Below are 23,475 nucleotides of genomic sequence, written 5' to 3'. Positions count from 1 at the left end.
TACCCCGCAGGGCTCTTAGAAAATAATGGTATCATGCTACAGTTAGCAGTTTCCAGGAATGTTAACTTGCAAGTACGTGTGACCCCATTCACATCAGCAGCATGAGCTTAGGTAGCCTGTGACTGTATAACTTGAATCAGGTAATTACAGCTGACAGATCATCATAAGTAGACACAGTAAAACCTCGTTAATTTGACCCCCGTCAATTCAGAAAATTGGATAAAACCGTATGTATTAGTGTTTAATGGCATAAAGCTCTCGTTAATTTGTACATATTTGGCTGCACACTAGTTAATTTGGACAAACCTCGGAGCGCAGCAAGCATAGAGCGCCGCGAATGCGCAACGTCAGAGTGAGAGGGGTGCTAGTTTTCAACTGAAAACGAATTGGTGGAGTCTGCATCACCATTCATCAGCGGAAAATTACAAGAATGTGGGCTTCATGTTTGTCTTTATGGTCCTTATTCTTGTGTTTGCAGCTTGCCCACGACACCATGTTGGGCGTGAGCCTTTAGAACTGCATGGTTGCCATCAGTGATCGTGTCAATAGCAACTATGGTTCCGCCTGGAGCATTTGTGCCTATCAGTAGTTTCGTTTTGACTCTGTACGTGCGTTGGCTGCATGCCTTTCAGATCCACATAGCCACCATCAGTGATTGCACTGATGGCAACAGTGGTTTCGTCCGCAGTGGTTGTGAGAAGCAGTTGTTTTGTATTGATTGAGTGCATGTTGGCCGCTCGCCTTCAGAACTGCGTAGTTAGCATTCATGATCGTGGCGTTGACAGTGATCATGGTTTCATCCGCAGCAGATGCAGCAAACAGTTTTATTTTGACTCAATGCACGCAGCTCCAAGCCTTTAGAATTACATGGTCGCAATCCATCCATGATTGAATCGATTGTGACCACGGTTTTGTTTGCAGCGATTACAGCAAGGAATAGTTTTGTTCTGACAGGGTGCAATGCATAGCCAATACTGCAGCCCACACACTGGCATCAAATCCACCGGCTACATCGCAATAAGATGCATGATCTGTTGCCGACCAGCTCACTGGCGAAAAAATAATGAAGATGTGTGCAGTAGCAAAAGCATGTCTTAGATGAAGATAAAAGATAATAGGTTTCATGCCATGACAGCAATGCAAAAGGCTCCGTGATGCCTTCGCCACTGCAACCGCTAGTCAGTCATGAGACGAGAATTTCAGCTTTCAAACTGCTTTTGTGCAAAGTAGAGACAGAATTTACTAATCCATTCGGTAAATAAAAACCAGGCAGGCTGATGCGTTAACAGGGATGAAGGAGGCCAAGGAAGCTTTGGAGCAGCTCTGGGAGCAGCAAATTTTGCACTTTGGAGCAGGTTTGGAGCACGAATTTCCCGTTTTGGAGCAGTAAACACATTTTGCAGCAGCTTGGTAAAGGTCAACATGAGTGAAATACAGGCATACGAAGAAAAGTTGTTCCTTATTTAACTTTATAGAACACTATTAGGTTACGACAAATCAGTTCCTGCTGAAGCCTGCAAGGTGGGCAGAACTCATGACATGGAAAAATGACTGTAGGTAGCATGAAGCTACAAGGAAGCCCATACAGGTTTCCCAGAAACCTCCATAAAATTACATACCGGATGTGCCAACTAAATGTGCCCAAGAAAAAAAATATAACCGAGGGCTTTCCGTTCATAGGCTCGCATTAGGCTAGTCGAGTTGTTTTTTTTTTTTTTTTTTGTTCAGGCAGGTATCAGGTATGGGGCCCTCAAAGCTCTAAACCTATAGAAAAGCTTGAACGCATCCAAAACCGCGCTGTAAGATTTGTTTCTGGTAATTATAACTTCCATAGCAGTATTACATTAGTTAAAGAGGACCTTGGTTGGAAAACACTAGCACACCGCCGATTAACTGCAAAAGTAGAACTTTTTTTCCGAATTTACTTTGATCTCACAGGAATAAATAAGAACTTGTACATTTTCCCTCCCCACTTCATCTCTAAACGATGTGATCACGAGCTAAAAGTTCTTGAAATGCGCTGCCATACTGATGTCTACCGTAATTCATTTTTCCCGCATGCTTCCGCACACTGCAATAGGCTTCCCAAGAGCACTGGTGAATGTAAAACGTGTTCAGAGTTTCTTTCTTTATTGTCACGCAGTCCGCTGTAGTATAATATCATCCCGTTTTCTTTATATCATTTGGCTGGCATTGCGCTTCATGCGATAGTGTACCCTTTCCATTTCCGTGTTGCAATTTTGCACCGCAGTTCACTGAAGACCGTTTTGCCGTCGAGATGACTCATCGATGTTACGTATTTTGTTACTTTTACCACCTGTGCTTAGCTGTTTTAAGTTTTTGTCACATGTTCATTTTCCTTTAATTGTCCCTCCCTGCAATAATGCCCTTGTGGTGCTGCAGGTACTTGTATAAATATGTATAAATATAAATAAGCTAAGATTTAATTTTAATGGACATTTATTACCTTACTTATTCAATAAGGTGCCAAAGCAAAGGTTGTGGAAGACATCAAGAAATGACCGATAACCGCATGTAGAGGGTTTTGTTTAGCTGCACCACATTTTTTAGATTGCCTATGGCAGATAGCACAATTGTAACCCTTGATCTCAATTACTGTATGAGGTGGCCATTACTTCTACGAGAAATAAAAATTTTAAGTTGAACAATATAATTACATTAGTTAATATTCTAATTAATTACTTTACTGCACATATTTAAATCTACTAATTATAGTAGGCGAGTTCGCAAGGCGTATCCACTTGGAACAAATTCTCTTAACAGCACCATTTCCGAGATATAAGTGCCTGACGAAATGTATTGGCGTTCCAGCTACATTAAGAAACCGCTGTTGAAGCACGAAAGTGAACAACAATGCATTTCGTTGGACACTGAAAATTATAATCTTGTAACTGGTGCTGTCCAGAGAATTCGTTCCAAGTGGACATGCCGTGCAAACTCGGCAGCTATAACTCATAGGTTGAAATATGTGGCGCAAGGTAACTAATTAAAATTTTAAGTGGCATAATTACGTTAATTATTCAATTGAACATTTTGGTTTCTTATGCAATTAATGGCCACCTCATCGAGTAATTTAGATCAAGGGTTAGAACCGTGCCATCTGCCATAGGTAACCTATAAAAAATTTGGTGTAGCTCAAAAAACACCCTATAGACACCTAGGTCTTGTGTGGTCCTTTCTTTCCTCAGACAAAAAAAAAAAGCCTTTTTTTTTTTAGTCCACATGGCAACATGTCCCCACACCAGCAATATAAGTGGTCTCGGACAAACGTACATGATCAGCGCATTGCGTATATCACAAATGTGCAACCCTAGGTCATGGTCTTGTGACAGTTCGAAAAGCGAACCCTTACGAGATGGTGCTATTTCGCATGTGATAGGGAACGAAGATGTATGCTAAAGAGTGCTGACGCGGGGAGAAGGAAGGGCGACTGCTCGTTCCCAGTGCCACTGTTTGACGAGATTTGCGTAAGAGTGGTGCAATTCTTGGTGCACACAAGCATTGTTATGGTCACAGCATTCTTTTTTTTGTTCTTTTCCATTTATTTTCAGGCTTTCATTTCTCATTAAACAAAAGTCTTCACGAATCCTAGTTTTCTTTTTTAAATGCCATTATCGCCCATTTGTCAACCTCATCCACAGCTTTTTATTGACATCTTATCGATTAGGCAAGCTTATATATTCAGTTTTAAATGTACTCGTGCATAATGAACGAGAAATATTCACAGTGGCTACCATGAACAACACCCACCAAGGTACAGTGAACGCTGTCCTTGTAGTGCCCTCTGGTATTTTTTCATTCTCAGCGACCTTCAGTCAAGACAGCAGAGTTCCAAAGAATAAATGTGAAGTGACGTACTGGTCATTGCATGTTTTCTAGTATTTCACATGGTTGCCTAGAGAATGCTCAAAGATGTTTTGAAAGCAACAAAGGGTAAAAAATTTTCACCGGCTTTCCGGCCTGTGTCGTCAACCAATACTTTGAACAAGTTCAATTATACTCGATTATTCACGCTTCCGCCACAGGCATCATAAAGCCAGTGTAAAATGGCCACCGATATTTCGAGCACTGAACAATGGTTTATTAGAATTTTTGGACTCGATTTGCGCAAGTCGTGTCATAAACATCACTGTCGCAAATGCTATTACGGAGGTTTGTGGTTTCACCAAACATTCAATTACGACCACAACTTGGCCACCGAGGTTGACTAAATATGAAACCTTACACTCTTGGCTTGAGTTCTGCGGTGGCAAGAGCCTGATGTAGTGTGGTGTGACCTGGCAGAACATAGCGTAGCCTGAGTGCCAACTTGAATGACGATTGCATTTGCCATTTTTCATGAACGCAAGCAGATCATTTGTCGGCATGCCACACTATCATACCAGTAAGCGGACGTGGTGCACATGTGAAATAGATTTACAACATCACACGCACAACAGTCGCCCTTAATCGACGCAGATGTACCAATAGGGCGCAATATCGAGTGCTAAAATGTATAATGAAACTGATGAGCTACACACTAAGAAGACTGCACAACCTTATTCATTCCCGACTGCCCCATGAAATGAGTGCCAGTTCAAATCATCTTTAGCTGGTCCACATATATGAAAATGTATAGCACTTCTAGAAAACATTCATAATGCATTGTAAAACACAAAACTGTTTTCATTTTTTTTTGTCGTCTAGTTACAATCATGCCACCAAAGAAACCCACACTCCAAAGACGCTGACGCTGAAACGGATTGCTTAGGCTTGGATTGCAGAAACATGTGCTAGCAAACACATGTCTATGGGCTGTGTGGTTGCCACTGAATCATCACATGCTGCTAAATTTGGCCACTTCGTTCGAAATTAGTGTTTTGGCACAGGTTGGCACAATTGGCCCAGCACTTCTGTCCCTGTATTAGGCATCTTTCTTTATTGTTCTCTTGGTAACCTCGATAATTCGGAATTCAGTTATTTCAGACATCTTTCTTCAGTCTGTGAAATCAAAATTAATTAGGTTTATTGTACCTCATTTCAGGGTTCACATACTGTATTTACTAGTGTAACGCCTGTCTTTGTGCAAGGCAGGCACTACACCCCTACTGTAGATCCTGTAGAGCCCAAAATAGTTGCGCTAAGCGTGCCTGCATGGCCTTTGATATTGCAACGGTGTGCCACTGCCACCTCAGAAGCCACACTTGAGCGCTGGTTAGTTTCCGCGAGCCGCTACTAGATTGTGCTAGTTACTGTCCTGCCGATGATGGCATCATAATCATCACCATATCCCACCAAATCGGGAGTGGTTCTTTGCAGAATGTTCTAGTCGGCGAGCCTCTTCCTTCATTTGCGCCATGTGCAAATCAAGCTGACAGCGCAAGTAAATATGTTTCCAGTGCATCCAGGAAACCAAAGGTGCCACGGGGACACTGAAGCTGAAACGTGAACTAGTCCCAGCTAGGATCCCCCCTAATGCCCATTAGGTGCCCCGAAGATCCTGCACCACCAGGTTTATTATAATCTCATGTACTCTCTCAGGCCTCCGTTTTGCCAGTATTAACGCGATAGTGTTAAGGGCCCTGTGTCACAGGAAATCCGGCATCGGTGTCCATTGTCCAATGTCCCACGTCTGCGTCTGGCATCGAGTGTCGAACGTTGTATCAGCAAAAAGATTTTGGAACCCCTCATACCCAGGCCCTCCATGTGGCGCAAGGAAGTTACTGAACTAATTTAATTTCTCAAGCTAAAATACGCAGAAAAATCGTAAACTACAAGTTACACACAACTTACAGACATGATAGCTCTTGGATTGTAATTTGGATATACAAGAAAACATAATTCTGCTACGCAAAAACTCAAAAGAAACCCCTTTTCCAGCGTTTTTACCATTCGTAAACGGGCCACAGTGTCCGCCATTTGCGCGCGCGCCAGCGCATGAATATCTTGGAGGCCACAGAACGGCACACCCATTTCCTTACAACAATTCCAGATGGCACTTGCCTCCGCCACATCGCGGCCCATGCATGAGGCCGTGTTTCTACCAGAAAGCCCTGCCTTCGTGCATAGCATTCGCTACAAGCGTTTCCCAGTAACCATTACGGTTACATACGCTGCAGTTGCTGGGAAGTGTGAGAAGCGATTAGGGATCTTTGAATCCTATTACATTCTATTCTTAAAAGCAAAGCTTCAGTGTGCGCTACATTTTTATTTTCGCATGCTAAATGATCTCATAGTACAAAATCACACAGCAAATGCAAATGTCTTTCTGCAGAAATAAATGTCAAAAAAAGAAGAGGTGCACTGTTCTGAGTGACTGGCTGCTGCCATTACCAGCTGAAATGTCCTGCAACAAACCTCTCCCCGGTGGATCACAATCACATGGGAGTGATTCTCTGCAGTATGTTACATAAGCACCCACCTCCTCCTCTCTGGGTATACCTCTTCTTTCTTGAATGATTTCAGCAAGAGTTATTACATCTCAAATTGTGAAATGAGTGCCAGACTGAAAGTGCCATAAGATGGCCCATTATCAGAGAGGCCATCATGTGTTTTACCATGTCAGATTATGAGAACACAAATAAGTTTCAATATAGAGACAAACATAGGCCATGTTAAATAATGGCACAGGTCTGCCAGTATGCTTACCGTGGTCTCCGGCCTGTGCAACGGCTCAATAGGTCCACAGCGAGAGCCGGCAGGTAATTTCGGAAGAACACCATGATGGATTGGTAAAGGCGGCTAGATGTCATATCCACACGGGGGCAACTCAGGGTATCTTGGAATGGGTACTGAGGCAGGAACTTGGCAAGGTACCGTTTTACATCCCCCACTACCAGCTTGTTCAGCGAGCCTGTGACGCAGTTGTACACGGCCGGTGGTTGAGCCTCGACAGTTTCCCAGTGCTTCTCCGTGGCTGCTTCCAACTCTCTCTGCCGTGCCCTAAAGAATTTTAAAGACTTGCAGCCACAAACCACACACCTCAAGGGACAGCAATTCAGGCAGACAGCTAGTGTTGTGTATAGCCGAAGGCTAAAATTGAGTTTCTTTAGGGAGACATCAAGAAAATGTGCTGTCTACCAATGCAACAAAGAACTTCAGACAACTAGGCAAGTAAATAAAATAGAACCCACCTCCCTCACATGCGACTAAGAGTAGTTGTAGCTGCTAGTCGAGAAGGAATATGTAAAAGTTCCTAATCAGTGCCATGTACCATAACTTCCTTTTCTGTTCAGGTGCCTTCACAATTTTCCAATCATGGACGCACACTAACTCGCACAAATGTCCTGTATCCCCAAAGCAAGTACAACTTCATTATACAGTAAAAGCTCGTTAATTCGACACTCGTTAATTTGGAAATTCTGATAATTTGGATGGCTCTAGTGGTCCCGGCCAAAAGGCGTGTTAGTCTATGGGACCAAACCTTCGTTAATTTGTCAGAATTCGGCCCCCCATTGCTTAATTCAGACAAATGCTGATGGATGCCTCTGCACAAAAATGTGGTAAAGCAGCGCTGGCACCACTGGAGGGAAACCGAAAACAGAGGCATCGCCATTGTCATCAATTAGTGTGGGCGATCATAGCATCACCGAATATCGGTGTCTTCTTTCTTCACTCTACTGCGCCTTCGACACCATTTTCCCTTGTGTTGTCGAGTCGGCATCATCTCTTCTTGCGGAGTTCTCTTTTTTCATTGTGGCCGTGTTTTGCATGCCACCACCATCGTGCGCTACAGTGATGGCAACGCCGGCAAAGCGGCAGAAGTACGAAGCCAAGAACTTGGCGACTAAAGTGGAAATTTTGCAGGCTTTGAAGAACGGCGAATCGCGACAGCACATTATGAGCAAGTACAATGAGAAGCAGAGCACATTGGAAACATACGTGAAAAATTAACAGATTCTTCAAGCCTTCGAAAGCGAGAAGTTTCATGCATCAAGAAAGCGGTTGCAAACCGCAGCTCATCCCCAGGTCAAAGAAGCTTTGCTCCAGTGGGTTACTGACTGTCGCAACGCGCATCTGCCTTTGAGCAGACGTCTCATCATGGCACAAGGTGAGAAGTACGCTGCAATGATGAACATTGAATCATTCAGAGCTTCAGAAGGGTGGCTCGCGAGGTTTCGGGAGACACGAACTCGTCTTCAGAAGTGTGTGCAGCGAAAAGGCCAGCGTTGACGAAAGCATGACGACCCAGTGGAAAAATGTGAAGCTGTTTGAGCACATCACCGCATATGAACCAAGTGACATGTTCAATGCAGATGAAACTGCTCTATTTTTCAGAGTTCTGCCCGACAAGACAGTGACTTTCAAAGGGGACCCGTCCATTAGTGGCAAGAAGTGTAAGCAAAGGATAACAGTGCTTTTTGCCGCCAATATGACTGGCACGGAGCACTTGCCACTTGTTGTTATCGGGAAGGCACATAAGCCACGTTGTTTTAAAAACATCAAAAGCCTTCCTGTCAAGTACAGAGCGAACTTCTTAGGAAGGCTTGAATGACCTCGGACATTTTTCGAGGCTGGCTGCAGCAGTTAGACCGGCACTTCATATCTAAGGACCGCAAGATAATTATGGTTGTTGAGAGCTGCAGTGCACATAACTGTACAGTCGAACTGAAGAGCGTCAAAGCAATTTTTTTGCCGCCCAACACTACATGTGCCCTTCAGCCGATGGACCAGGGCATCATTCATTACTTGAAGTCGAAGTACCGAAAGAGCCCGCTACAGCGAATGTGGAAAGCTGTATGAAGTGGACTTACTTGGCACCGTGCACATTATTGCTCACGCATGAAAAAATACACCTCTGCAAGTCATCGCCAACTGTTTTCGGCACAGCGGTCTTGTGAGGCCCGAGGATGCGGCAGTAGCCGACGAGGTGTCAGCCGAGTCCCCTGATTATGACTGCCCGACCTTCGATGCTGTCCTTCCCACATATGTGACCCTTCAGATTATGTCGCGATTGACGATTGTGTTGCCACGACTGGTCTCCTGACCGATGAAATTATTAATGTTGTCACGGGCGCCCGGGAAGACCATGATTCAGACGAAGAGTCATGTGAGGAGGTGCAGCCACGACCTCATCGCACCTCACGGGAAGTCACGGAGGCACTTTTGATATTGGAGGATGTTTGCCTAAGCACTCCCGATAGTTTGCGGGCTGTTGGACACTTGGAAGAGTTAAGAAAAATTGTGATGTCAGCCGGAATCTGTGCGAAAAAGCAGACAACTATTGCAATATACTCCAGTAAATAAAGGTATGCTTCTCGTACTTGATTTTAATGTTGCTTTTCCTGTTAATTCTTTAATTCAGCATTCGGATAATTCGGACATTTTTCCCAGTCCTATGAGATCCAAATTAATGAGCCTTTACTGTACAGGATTTGATAGGGGCCTGACCGTAAGTGACATTAAACTTAGAGGGTTCTTCACCATGTTTGAATATTGCAAACAGACAAACACAGCACATAGATCTTTCAATGGCAATCGTGTCTACAAAGTATCAAGTGGCACCTTGGCATGAAAATAGTTGAAATTTTCAGACAGAAGCCAACACACTCCTCTCAAGGGACCTTTGCTTGGCAGAGTCAAGGTCATACCCGTGCCACCCGGGCATAGAAAATGACAATTCGCTAATGCCTTAAATTTTAATGTCATTTGGGTGATTCCACATGGACAGACCTAATGTAATTTGCCTTAATGTCATTCGTTACCTCGTGCATTCACAAGATCTCATTTGACTGAGAAATGCAAGCCCTCGAGTCCATAGCTTGCATAGTGCATTACAATTGATGTACATGAAAGTCTACCATATAAAAAATAATTTATACATAGCTTTCAACTACAACGCTCCTGCAAGGAGTTGTACTTGGTAAACTTTGTCAGGGCAGTGTTGGAATGGCTTCGACGGGCAAAGCACCACTTTGATTTTGAACTTTGGATTTGACTTTGAATGGCTGAAGTTACTATGGTCGGTTGCAACGTTGTAAAGGGCGGCAACAAACTGAAGCTAATAGCGCTATAGTATGCTCGCTTTTATGATTCACTATTCATGAAGGTGCAAAGTGAACTTGTAAATGCATATTTACTTGTTATTTAGTACTTTAAGATTGCTCACTTCAGAAGATGCCATCATCGACACCACCATATCAAATGGCATTATATTTGGACGTGCGGCAGCTCCACCAAAAAAAATGTTATTAGGAAACTTAAGACAATAGCGAACGAATGTCGTTTTTTTGCCCTTGTGGCAAAGGTATTACATGCACAAATGCCTCTACACAAAACATGCTGCCTGCAATGTCACCAATTATAGCACGAGGCCTCTATAAATTGTCCGATACAGAACCTGTAACCACCGCTGGGAGTGCATCATGCAGCAAAAAAAAGGAACAGCGATGTAAGCGTATAGTCAACATGAGGTTGTCTCTTGGCTCTGTAGTGGAAGAAAACAGGGAAGAAAAGTCGCTGGCGGACACTAGTTCAGGCACAAAAGGGGAGAATGTCAGCATTGGTTGTGAAGCTTCCCCCCTGGCAGCAAGTCAACAGAATATTTCAATTTCACCAATCTACTCTAATAATGCACCAATTTGAAAAATTATTGCGGTAGGACACTCCCTAGCTGATGCCCTGCACATTCCGAGTGTATAACAAAATTTGCAATGAAACCTGATAAGGAGCTCTTTAAAAGCAAGCAGGCTCACTTAAACTTCCCATGTTTCTTTCTTTTTACGTGTGTAATGCACAATGTTTAATCATTTATACCATCTTTTTAGTCTGAACATTCAATGATGGGCCTTGCATTATTTGGGGGCAAGGAAGGAGGTGCATGTGAACGAGTGGACAGGGACACAAGGCTTACGACAGTATTCTGTTAAAGCTAATCTTTCTCTCAAAGACCAGAAGATTTGGAAATGCCAGCAGCTTGAGTGATGAAGTGCGAACATGATAATATGACACCAAGGTTAAGTTCACAATGTCTACAGAAATTTTTACAGTACTTACTTCTACACTAAGCCTAAATAATGGGTAACGTAAATCACCTTTTAGCTGCAGTTTGGCAGGCAACCACAATCAACAGGTTGGCTACAATGTCCACAGGCACAATGTCAGCAATGCCTTTGACATCGGTCACTATGGTTGTCATCACACCAGATGCACACTGCAAGAAAAGTTGGAGCCATTCAAATCCCCCTTTTCAAAGCATGCCCATCATAAAGCAACACTTTTTTTCTTACTGTGCATGATAGAGTAAGCAACATTTACGAAATGGCAAGTTTGAACAAGACGCAAAAGGAGAGAGAGAGAGAGAGAAAACATTTATTTATCATGAGTTTGGGCGACTTCCTCGCAGGGTGGAGCCCTTAGTTCAGGGCCCCATTGGCTCGCGCCACTCCGCGTGCCCGCCAGATCAGCCGTCGCTGCTCTTACGGGTCTCAGCTGGTCAGCGCAGTCTCCCAGGAGGAAGGGGAAGGTGAAGGAATAGGGGAGTAGCCCGGAGGGTGTGGGCACTCCCAGGTGCAATGATATAATGTGGGCTTTGCTCCACAATAGAGACAGTATGAGGGATATTGTGTGGGGTGGAAGAGGTGAAGATAAAAGAGGCAGGGAAATGAATTAGTTTGAAGCTGTCGCCACGTGACGGCATCTTCTCAATTAAGTGAATCATGTGGTGGAGGGAAGTGTCTCCTGGTATCTCTGTAATACTGTAAAGTTTCAGTGTAGTTCAGTGGTTCTGTCGGTGCGTTGTCTGGGTTGGACAGCTCTTCCGATGGCGCCGGGTTAGCGAGCTCTCGGGCTACCGCATTAGTGCGTTCATTGCCATGGAGAGAGGAGAGCCCAGGTGTCCAGACGATACGCACCCTGTGTAACGCTGTGGGGTGTAATGATGTAAGGATGCGGTGTGTGTAGGTTGTCACCCTCCCTTGTGCCAAAGTCCTGCAGGCGGTCTGAGAATCAGTGACCACTGTGATAGGTCCATCCAGCGCCGGCATGGTTGAAGCGTGTACGATGGCTAGGGCAATAGCAGCCTCTTCCCCCGTGCCACTGTCCACAGTGTTGAGCGTGGCCGAAGCTCTCAGAATGTCTGCACTATCTAGTACGACTAGACATAGGGCACGTTTCTGTGGGTAGCGGGCCACGTCGGTGTATAGGACTGGAGTGTTTGATTTGTCATCGCCAAATAGGCGAGCCAGGGCTTGCGCTCTTGCCTTTCGTCGACCTTTATGACGGTCAGGGTGCATATTCCGGGGAATTGGGGCCACGTGAATTTTGTTGGGAATGCTAAGCGGAAGAAGTGTGCGGTTTTTCTGTTGTGGGTTTCTTGGTATTTGGTATCCTAGCCGGGATAGAATGTGGCACCCTTGCATTGTTCGTTGCAGACGTTGCAATTGGCTGTTAAAATGACCTTCAACTAGTTCGCGGATGGTAAAAGGAGAGTGCTTTAAAACACAAAAAGCTACAGGGATCATTTATTTTTACCTAAAGTGCTTGCAACATAATTAGCATATGGTGAACACTTTGTTTTTGTATTAAAGCAATATCGCAGTGAGCTGTTGGTTGCTACCAGTGCTGCTAGCAGACCAATGGGCATGCAGCACATCAGCTGCTTCTTTGGTTCCTTTCTTGCATCTCTTTCCTGCTTGTCTGCGCCATATTGCAGCACTGCACAGATACACCATTACGGGTGCTTTGTGTCTCGAAGGCGACGACAACAGCTCAGCTGCTGCTCTCTGTTTGTGCTGACCTTAATCCAAGCTACTGTGCTATGTCGTCCTACCAGAGTTTCTAAATGAATTTTCGGAAATATAACCTGCCTGTAGCAAAAAAAAATTACCAATTTCACCATATATTATCAGTTGCAAAAGTTCTGGCAGAACCCATGTCACAATGAATGTCGACATTACTGAGATTCGCATTGAAGCAATGTAGTGACGCACTGAATTGCCAAATTCTTCCCTCATACCCATTGGAGAAAAGTTAGACATTTTTTGTTTTGTCATTGAATGGCAGCACATACCCGGTAGCACATAACCAGTGACGGAAGTTGGCGTCAAAGATGACTGAAAAGTGGCATACACCCAGTGGAACATAGCTAGAGTAGCACATGCCCAATGACACACCCAGTGATCAGAACTGGTGTCAAAGAAAAACAGGCACCGGCACAGATACCAGAAAGTAAGAATGCCAACTGAATTAACACCATCAATCCTGTTCATTACATGGACCCAAGCTAAAGGAGAGGATGCGCAAAAAGTGACCATCCATATCCTTTAAAGGCTTGCAGTGGCGAACTGCAAGAAACTGACCAAAGTGCAAGCAGCTGAAATTGCAACTTCCAAGGAGATCGCAAATGGGAGACTAGTGATGCTGGAGACCACAGCACCGAACACAAGTGAATACCTGAGCTTCTTGCTTTCCTGCATTCTGCCTGCTCAATATGGGTCTTAAAAGCCAACACATCTTGTTAAAAAATTTTAGTAATGTGCTGTTTGTTTTGCTATTGCTGCATGCATGCTGTGTTCTGTGCCTGAGTGTCTGTATGCCTGTAAGGTTGGTAGCACCAAAGTGCATGTGCATGCAGGGGAGGTATATATGGTAGTTGTGATGCAGTAACTAAATAAAGCCTATGTGTGGCTGGTTTAATGAGGTCAGCACATTCTAACACTACCATGGATAGTATGCAATGGAAATATTTCAGTTGTTAACAACTAAGGCAGAAAAGAGTTTGCTATCCATCAGTTTGCTGGCAAAATATTTATGGTTTATGTACCTAAGGTACAGATGGAATAGCATACAGTGGCATTGCTAATCTGCAACACATCCATGCATTTCTGAACGGTGAGTGGAATGTGATTTCCAAGTGTACATGCAAGAAATTCTATTCACACTATTGCCATAAACATTTCTGCACTGAGATATGCCTTCCATAGAAACAGCTAAACCCAAATCTATGTATATCAGTCAGATGGTGTGTGTAGACCAACCACGGCACCCCACTCACCTGGTCATGAAAAGAAATGATGTCAAACATGCAAAGCTCACTCACACTACATACAGAAGAGAATAACAATACAATGTAGGCGAAAACACACCTGCTCAACCTTTACCTCCGGTAGGCTTTTCAAGCTTAAACATTAAAGAGAAAAACGATTTCACCTGTATTAGTAGATTACCCGTTTATAATACCAAAAATGCCACTCTTGCAGCAAGAAGAGGCGCAAGAAGGAAAGACTGGTTGCGACACCACCTTGACGTTCTTGCAGCAGTTTGCCGTGACATCATGGATTTTAACAGCGTTTGTTGGGCCTAGTTAATTGTTTAACAATAAACATTGGCTACATTGTGTTCTAAAGAAGACATTGAGCATGGCAAGTTTCCGGAACATTTACTGAGCCAATGTGGCCCAAATATGAAAAAGTACTTTGAAATCCATGACACCACACTGACATACTGGTGCTGGAACTCCTGCGAGAAATTAGAAAATGAAACTGACCATTTTTTTAATAATTAACCTATTACTGTAAAATTAACGAAAATATAATTTTCAACGAATACTTTATCAGTCTAATCTGATTTAGGGTTTTTCTTTAGTTTCCCTTTAAGGGTGAAAAACAAGTACCCCAGTGAACTATAAATACAGTGAAAGACAACGAAATCCATTGAGAAAATCTGAAATGTTCCAGTGCAAGTGACTAAGCAATTTCATTGGTGCAAATGACTGTTTTTCCTATTGAGTAGCATATGGTGAAGACGGACACAAGGATATATGACAACACAAAGCGTATAGGGCTGTTGTGTGTTCTAATTATGTCTGTTTTTGCCCTGTGCTACTCAATACAAAGCTTAAGTACCAGCAAGCCCAAATTCCTACTGACTGTATTACACTTTCCTTTTTAAAACAAACATGCAGAGAAAGATATCTTACAGATGCCAGCAGACTTGTAGATCCATTTAATGCATCAACCCAGCCCTGAAAAGAGAGAGAAAAATTGTATATAAAACCAAGGAAAGAATGATGTGCTTGTGGCAAGCACATCATTCAAGGCAAGTGCTTGTGCCAAGCACTTACAGGCAAGCTGCAAGTGCTTTGCAGTACAGTTCTTGCAATTCCTTGCAGGTACTGTATCACAGGAAAAGTAATGCGTTGCTCCGACACATTCATAATACAGTAGGCTTCTGTTATTTCGACTCCGGTTAATTTGATTTTTCTGTTCATTCAATTCTAACCAAAGGTCCCGGCTAGAGCCCCTGAATTTCTATGGGCCTAAACTTCCGATCCTAAAATTGCCCTCGCTGGATAATTCGAATTTGATAAGTCAGCATGCACACGCCTGATCTTTATGGTGGCCTCAATAGCAACGCTTTTAGCGGCAGCATCTGTCTCAGTGAAGCTTAAAACACAATGGATATTTTGAACACGCATCTCTCATCAAAAATGCCTATTTTCAACCTGTACCAAGAATTTCAAGCAATATTTGTAGCTCACAATTTCTGGTTACGGTATTTACCCGGTTCTAATGCGCGCATCTTTTTCTTTCAGTAAAGTTGGGCCAAAAATTGCTTGCTTGGTGCAATCGGACACTATACCAAAACCACCTTTGCACCGTTCATACGCTTTAATGCACAAGGCAAATGTACTGTGACGAAGCTGACCGAGAAACCAGCTGCCCTTATGCAACATTTCTGTCTAAAAAATCAGGTGCACGTTAGATTTCTACTTTGCTTAGGAGCTTAAGGGTCATTTTTACGCTAGTTTTTCTACTTTGGACACATAGAAAGTGGGCGCACATTTCATTCGGGGATGCATACCTTCCAACCTGGCGAGATAAAAAAATCAGGAAACTTTATTTGCGTCAAGGGGGGGGGGGGGGGGATGTTCGTTCAAACTTTCAGGCAGTGTTCGATGAATCCTTTTGCAGGGACCTTGCAGTAGCAGACTTTGCTCACTTCAAAAATTTGTCGGAGTAGCTTTGCTCAAAACATGGTCCAGACTGACGGCCTTTCACTAGCAGCAGGTGTTGGAGGGTTGCGTTGCACATTGATGAGCGGAATTCAGTCCTAGTTTTTCGTGCCATGCTAAAGATCCTCTCACACTCTGCCTTGCTATGCGGTATCACGAGTAAATTGAGCATCACCTTAGCAACTTGGTGAAACATGTTTTCCATCAGTGTTTTTCATTTTTCCAACCATAGACCACTGCACGTCCCACCTTCCTTCATTCAGAATGTCCCCTTGAAGACTGTACGCCTGTAGTGTGGCAAACTCAGCTTCGAGAGCATCTAAAGAGTCTTCAGCAGATTCACTGGAATCTCGGGGCAGCAGCTGAGGGAAACTCTGAATAAAGAAACAGACTCTAGAGCGATGCCTGTGAAATAAATTTCAGGATGGCCACCTCCGCATTCTTCAGAGTTGTGTCCACATCCATAACACTTCGCCTCGCTGCATTTTGGGAACATTTTCCGTAAAAGAGGCCCAATGTGGTCGCCGACACTAAGGGGTAGGTTGTGCTCGAAGAGGAATCCCGTAAACAGGCACTCCACACGTATGACACTGTCGTCCCAGTTGTTCCGGAGAAAGTTCACTATGTTGTCTTGCTGCTCAGCAGTGCGAACATAGCTTTGATGCTTTGCCATGGAAACGTGCAGCTTGAAGTCGTCTTTGCCACCGTGAGACATGCTGACGTCTCATCCACACGTTGTACAAACTGCAAAATGTTCTATTCTTGATGTCAAAAAGCGCGGAAATTCAGAAGTATAAGATCGCAAGAACTTCTGCAAATACCTTTTCTTGGGCTTCGATAGCGCCATGGCGTCAAGCACACGAGGATTGTAACTTCACACGGTGCACCGCACACACACGGCCTAGCCAACACTAATCATACACACATGCAGCAGCAATAAGATGCACCATGGATGAAGGCATGCATGAAATGCAAGAGCTACATTGGCTCTGGCTTTGGTCGGCTTACTAGGCACAGTAGTCGGCTGCTCAGTCGGTCATACCGATGGTGCTAGTGCGGCCGTTTTTGGTGGTGCTGACGATCACAATGTGGCTGTAGATTCCATGGTGGTGGTTTCGCAAGAACCATTATTGCGCGAACAGAGACCACTTTTCGGGAGATATAAGACAGTGATCGTACAATCGGAAAGGTCAGTCGAAAATCTGGAGTCTCCGAGGCGAATCGGGAGGGTTGGCAGGTATGGGGATGCATTAGAATTGGGCAAATACTGCCAGATAAATCAGCGGCATGTTGGAGTTTTTTTCTGCATCGTGTTTAATTCGACCCGCCAGATAATTTATCAATTTCATCGGTCCCATCCAGGTCGAAATAATAAATTGACTGTACAGTAAAACATTTTACCCTTGTTGATTTAAATAAATTAGGTAATTCAGGCTTGTCACTATGTCCTGGTACATGTATGCATTACTCAATGGCATCAAAGACTTTGTTAATTGGGAGATACTATTTGGTTGTGCACTGGTAAATTTGGGCAAGCCCAGGAGCTATAGTTCTACATGCCAACTAGATACTGATTGACGATTAGTAGTTTTGGGCTAGCTCACTGGTGCTAAATAGTCAGGACGTGCATTTGGCACATAAAAGGACGCCTATTTTGGATCTCATCAAGATGCTGGCACTGCTGCGCTGTGAAGGAAGCTGTGAGGCACTCAATGTTCTGTTTTGTGAGAGTTATCCCAGGAAGTTGCATAATTTGCACTAGGTGATGAAAATCAGTTTCTGTGCAGATATGCTAAATACAAACAAGGGCAGCATTTCCTCACTAAACTAAAGCATACTGATGCAGTAAGCATTTCTTTATAGTTTTCTTCGTCAATATAATTATTGCACATTCAGATAGTTCACAATTCTTTGGCTGAAATCTGAGCTAACACCCACCATGGCTTTGGCATCACGCTGCTAAGGACGAGGTCACGGGTCACTGCTAACCACGAGGCTACATTTCAATGGGGGCAAAATGCAAAAATGCTACTGTACCATGCAATAGCTGCACATTAAAGAATCCCAGGTGGTTGATGTTAATCCGGAGTCTCACACTATGGTGTGCATAATACTAATCAGATCATTGTTGTGGCATGTAAAAGCCCCAGAATTTAATTAAGTTTTGAATCTGAGCTAATTATGTCTTAATGCAATACAAATTTCAGCAGATTCCATAAACACCTGTGGAAATCGTACAGAAAAGCTTTCGTAGATGAATATGCAAACTTGCATGCAAATGTTAGTGTTGCAGTTGTGTTTAGGCCTATATAGTGTAGCCCCGGTTATACGTCCCCCGGTTTTGGGATGACCCGGGTTTTGAGACGGATTAGCGCAGTCCCGGCGAAGTCCCCATGGAAGCAATGCATTAAAAACCCGTTATCCGACGCAATTTTACGCCAGACCCGCGTTATATGATGACCCTCGCGAAGTGCGGGATGGAACGGCGGACGAAAGAAAAGTGCCGCGGGTCTCTTTCCTCGCTCCGTCTCTCTGCATGTAGAGTGCTTGACACCGCTCGACCGGTTCACTCTGGCGCAGCTTTCTTCCTTGCCTCGTCTCATCGTTCGTTTCTCTCTCCTCCACCAGCGGCCGCCCACGACGATCGCTGTGCTGAAATAGCACCTTATCTTCTCCACAATCACTTTCTCCTCTTCTCAGTGGCGTCGTCTCTCGTGGCGATGGGGAAGCGTTTCTCTACCCCCCACCAGCAGCTGCCCGTGACACCGGCTCTGCTGAAATAGCACCTTTTCTGCTCCCCAACACTTTCTCCCTCTCTTCTCGGCGGCGTCACCTTTCGTCACGTTGTGGAAACGTTTCTCTCCTTCCAGTTTCCCAGCAGCAGATCGCCGACAAGGTAGCGCGGAGAAGCCTAGGTTTATCGCACGTGTTCTTCGTCGTAATCCTAGCGACCAGCGTTCAGCGGAGGTTTTGAGTTGTGTCGAGCAATGCGACGCACAATGTCCTGAATGCGGACAGTTTTGTCACTCGGCGATAAGCTGATTATCGAGGAAGCGGAAAAGCGGCATGGAGCCACGAAAGCTAGCATTGCCCGAGACCTTAAGATACCCTTTAATCTTTGCTTAAGACGATCCTGGCAAACAAACCAATGATATTGCAGAATGCCAACAAGCTTGGGCTCAAGCGGAAAGCAGAAAAAGAAGGACAGCATGAGAAGTTGGAAAAAGTTCTCGTCAAGTGGCTGCATCAAGCACGGAGCTATGCGATCAACGTCGACAGCGCCATTCTAAAGGAAAAGCGGACCTTGTGGCATTGCGTCTGGGCATCGACGACTTTCAGGCATCGAACAGGTGGCTGGATCACTTTAAAAATTTAAACAGGATTGTGTACAGCCACTCCTGCGGAGAAAGCACTTCCGTGGACATTTCGACGGTGAACGAGTGGATGGAGTTGCTGCCAGAGATGATTGCTGCATACAATCCCTGAAACGTTTTCAATGCCGATGAGAGCAGTATTTTTTACCATATGCAGCCCGAGCAAACCCTTGCTTATAAGGGTGACAGCTGTCATGGTGGCAAGCGTAGCGAAGAGCATGTGATGGCACTATTCTGTGCTAACGAGGATGGTTCCAAGAGGCTGCCTGTGCTCGTTGTTGGAAAGTTTGCAAAGCCACGGTGCTTTAAGAACTTGAAGACGCTGCCGTGCAGCTACAACTTCAACAAAAAGGCGTGGATGACGTTTTCGCTCTTCAGAAATTTTTTGCAGCAGCTGGATAAATAACAAAATGGGTGCTGAGGCAAGGAAAATATTGCTTTTCGTGGACAATGCACTGTGCCACCCACCCGATACGTCCAGCCTGAGGAACATAAAGGTTGTTTTTTATCCGCCCAATTGCACAAGCCGGCTGCAGCCGCTGGATACCGGCATCATTAAGTGCATCAAGCAAGGGTACTGGAAGCGGTTAGTGCAGCGTCGGCTGGCGGCTATGGAGTGCAGCGAGTCGGGAAAAAAAGATCACTGTGCTCGACGCCATGCATTTTATTGCCAGTTGGTGGAACGCAGTGTCATGAAGCACAATCGCTAACTCGTTCAAGCACTGTGGCTTTAAGCAAGAGACTGCCTCCTCTGCTGGGGACGCAACAACCTCGATGCCGCTAGAGGCCGATGCAAGCTTTGCCGACGATGATTTCGAGGGTTTAAACCTCACAACGACCTTGAGTATGTGGAGGTTGCCGACAACGTTGCAATCTGCGGCGAGGTGTTGCTGGATGACGCCATTGAGGAGGCTTTGCCTAGTGCCGCCACCGCTGCGACATCAGATGAGGACAACGACGATGCCACAGATGCCGTTCCTGTGCCTACCACGTTCACAGAGGTGCTACGGCACATAGACAGCATCCAGAACTCTATCAGTTCATGCAACGCCACAGAGGACCTCCTTTTGGACGTTGCCCAACTCGAGCGAAAGCTCTTGGTTCACGGATCAAAGAAGGTCCAAAAAAAACTTACCGACTTTTTTTTAAAGTTCGCGCCGGCTGGCGGGAATCGCGGCAGTGGGCAGTGGAGTGCCGTAAAGGTTCGTTTGAATAAAGCATGATTGGTACCTGTACTGCAGCATTAATTCTTTTCGCACTTACATTTTTGGTAATTTGGGTTTCCAAGCCCTGCAGAGTATGTTAGTAGTTTACATTGAAGTTTCTCGTGAATCCGTCGAGCAATACAAGTAGTATATTTAGAGGCATAATGTATGTTCGGATTTAAATTATGGGATTTTACATGCCGAAACCACTTTGTGATTATGATGCACGCCGTAGTGGAGGACTCCGGAAATTTTGACCACCTGAGGTTCTTTAACGTGCGCCTAAATCTAAATACACGGGTGTTTTTGCATTTCGCCCCCATAAAAATGCGCCCGCTATGGCCAGGATTCAATCCCACGACCTCGTGCTCAGCAGCCCAACACCATAGCCACTGAGCAACCACTGCGGGTCTATGTTCGGATTTTACGATGCCTGCATTTTACGGCGCTTTTTTGCTGTCCCAAGAAAGTCGTATAATCGGGGTTCCACTGTATTTGATTAAATTAGACTTTGCTTTAATATTTGTTTTCTCTCTGTACATGTGTAACGGCACATACATGCACACAAACACGTACACATCAATGTATGCGCACATGCACTTCTCACAGCATAATGAAGACGTGCCTGTTCTGCTAGTCATTTCTTTTGTGCCTGATTTCTACGACAATGAGAGCACATTTTGGTGGCATTTTGTCGATGGCTTCTGCTGCTGCTTGCAACTACGCATGTAGAGCTGGGTCTAGCGCTAGTCAAAAGCACCCTCTGGCCATGCTGCAATGGTCGTGCAAGACAGGCACGACGAAAAACAAGAACAGACAAAGAAAGCTTCACTTTATTACATAATTCATGCATCTTAGGCCTACATTGTGGCTATGACTAACAAAGCAGACTTGGGATTAATATTGACCTTGGACTGAAAAAAAAAAAAAGTTCAATTTTGAGGTGTTACATGCCAAAACCACGATGTGATTATGAGACAAGCCACAGTCAGGGACTCCCGATTAATTCCAACCACCTGGAGTTCTTTAACATGCACCCAGTGCAGGGTACATGAACATTTTTGCATTTCGCCCCCATCGAAATGCGGCCGCCATGGCCAGGATTCAATCCTGCACCCTCCGGCTTAGCAGCGCAATGCCAAAGTCACTACACCACCCCGGCAGGTGATTGGACTCGTATGTGTGCTTCAGAACATGGGTGACCTATTCATGCTATTACAGTTAATGGGTTAATTACACTTAACATTGATCTCAAGTCTGTTACTACTTCCAGCAGCTTCTTCAGCTTGCTTCACATCTTCCCGTTGATAGACCAGGAGTAATACGTGCCAGTTTACAGGATCAGCAAGTGTGTTAGTACCTTCTTTTCATTCACAGCTGTAGCACAGCAATGTAAAAAAAAAAAGGTGTGTCACCTGTCAAGGAGTTATGTCTGTGTTTATAAGGGTACCTACATGCAGCACCCTCACCACATTACTTATTTAAAGGCTGTCCATAGAAAGCAGTCTGGAAACTTCTGCCCTTGAGCTACAGAACAAGGCAGAGAGCTTGAGACCACTCACAGGGAAGGGCTCTTTCCATGATGCAGCCACAATGGATGGTCGCACAATGGCCACAGGTAGGTCCCCACCTTCTTCAGCAACCAGGGACTCACTCAAGAATTTAGCCAGAACATAGGTGTTGGGTTTTGCACGAAGCAGCTGTGGAGTCAATGCAGCCAGCATGCCCTCTTCCATCCATCTAGGCAGGCAAAGGAAATCACAACATGCCTGTAGGTTATGCAGCCTTGACCTCAATAAGCCCACAGATTAACAACACTGAGATGCACAAGCCTTTTCAAGAGAATGAAAAGTATACAATCATTGCATTTTATCGGTACTAACACATGGGGCAGCAACTTGGAGGCTAACCAAGAAACTTGAAAAGGACCACAAAATGAGCGATGGGACAAAATATGTTAGGCATAGCCCTAATAACAGCCAACTTACGTAAAGTAATCTCATAGACTACATTCGATGTACCAAGATTTCACTGCCAGGCCTCGCCACTTACTGGTTGTTGAGACTTTCTTTGCCAATTTAAAATTACAATTCTTACTTCAATCGCAAACAGCATGCTGGATTCTATCACTATAAATGATGGTCATTTCATTTCAATCAACATTTCGCAGCACATTCTGGCCAATTGTCAGTCCCTTTAAGACAAACAAGAAGGTTGGCTTGCAGTTCAGCAATAGGTTTCTGGCCTTCGTGGAATTTTCAACACTGATTATCACTAACTGTAATGAGGGCCTGTGGTAATATATATTGTGTCTCATGGATTATTGCAACTTATGCTGCAGGCTTACTGCACATCCCTGTTACCTGGATGCTTTGCATTGGAATTTGAATTGTGCAAGCATTGTGTGCTGGCAAACACTGAGATGTGAAGACATCAAAATCATGTGTTCTTTTGTGGGATTTCCAGAAATCTGAAATTACAACAAACAACTGCAGATTTAAGTCATTGGCTCCTGCAAGTTTCCTGTTATATTTATAATTGTGTTGTGAAAAAGTTTGGGTAGCAGAACTCAATGATGCAGGAATCGAAGTGCTGCGCCAATTTGGACCATCTTGTGCTAAACCATCGAGCTGTGCCAACCTGCGCCAAAACACTAATTTCAAATGAAGTTGCCAAGTTTAGCAGGATGCGAGTTTTCAGTGGAAACCACACAGCCATATTTGCATTTGCTTGTGCTTAGCCCTGCAATTCAAGCCTAAGCAATCTGTTTCAGTGTTGGCGTCTTTAGAGTGCGGATGCGTTTGGTGGCATAAGTGTAACTAGGCTACAAGAAAATGAAAATCGTTTTGCGCTATACAATGCATTACGAATGTTTTATAAAGGTGTTATGCGTTTGTGTATATGCGGGCCAACTAAAGATGATTTGAACTGGTGCTCATTTCAC

At 44.4% G+C, this 23,475-nt stretch overlaps 1 protein-coding gene across 4 annotated transcripts in view; it reads right to left on the bottom strand.

Annotated features, from left to right (window-relative positions):
* The window catches only part of LOC126536002 (putative fatty acyl-CoA reductase CG5065), a 95,343-nt gene that overhangs the window by 59,512 nt on the left and 12,356 nt on the right, over positions 1-23,475 (bottom strand). For all 4 annotated transcript variants that reach the window (XM_055073482.2, XM_050182887.3, XM_055073481.2 and 1 more), the window contains exons 7-10: positions 22,094-22,271; positions 14,918-14,962; positions 11,034-11,152; positions 6,649-6,942 (exon numbers count right to left, since the gene is read on the bottom strand). In XM_055073482.2, the coding sequence (XP_054929457.1) occupies positions 6,649-6,942; positions 11,034-11,152; positions 14,918-14,962; positions 22,094-22,271 (636 nt within the window). The remainder of the gene's footprint in view (positions 1-6,648; positions 6,943-11,033; positions 11,153-14,917; positions 14,963-22,093; positions 22,272-23,475) is intronic.

The sequence above is a fragment of the Dermacentor andersoni genome, chromosome 4 (genome assembly GCF_023375885.2).
Source record: "Dermacentor andersoni chromosome 4, qqDerAnde1_hic_scaffold, whole genome shotgun sequence".
In the NCBI taxonomy this organism is placed as follows: domain Eukaryota; kingdom Metazoa; phylum Arthropoda; class Arachnida; order Ixodida; family Ixodidae; genus Dermacentor; species Dermacentor andersoni.
The sequence above is the reverse complement of the archived record's forward strand: the minus strand, read 5'-3'. Positions and strand labels throughout refer to the sequence as shown.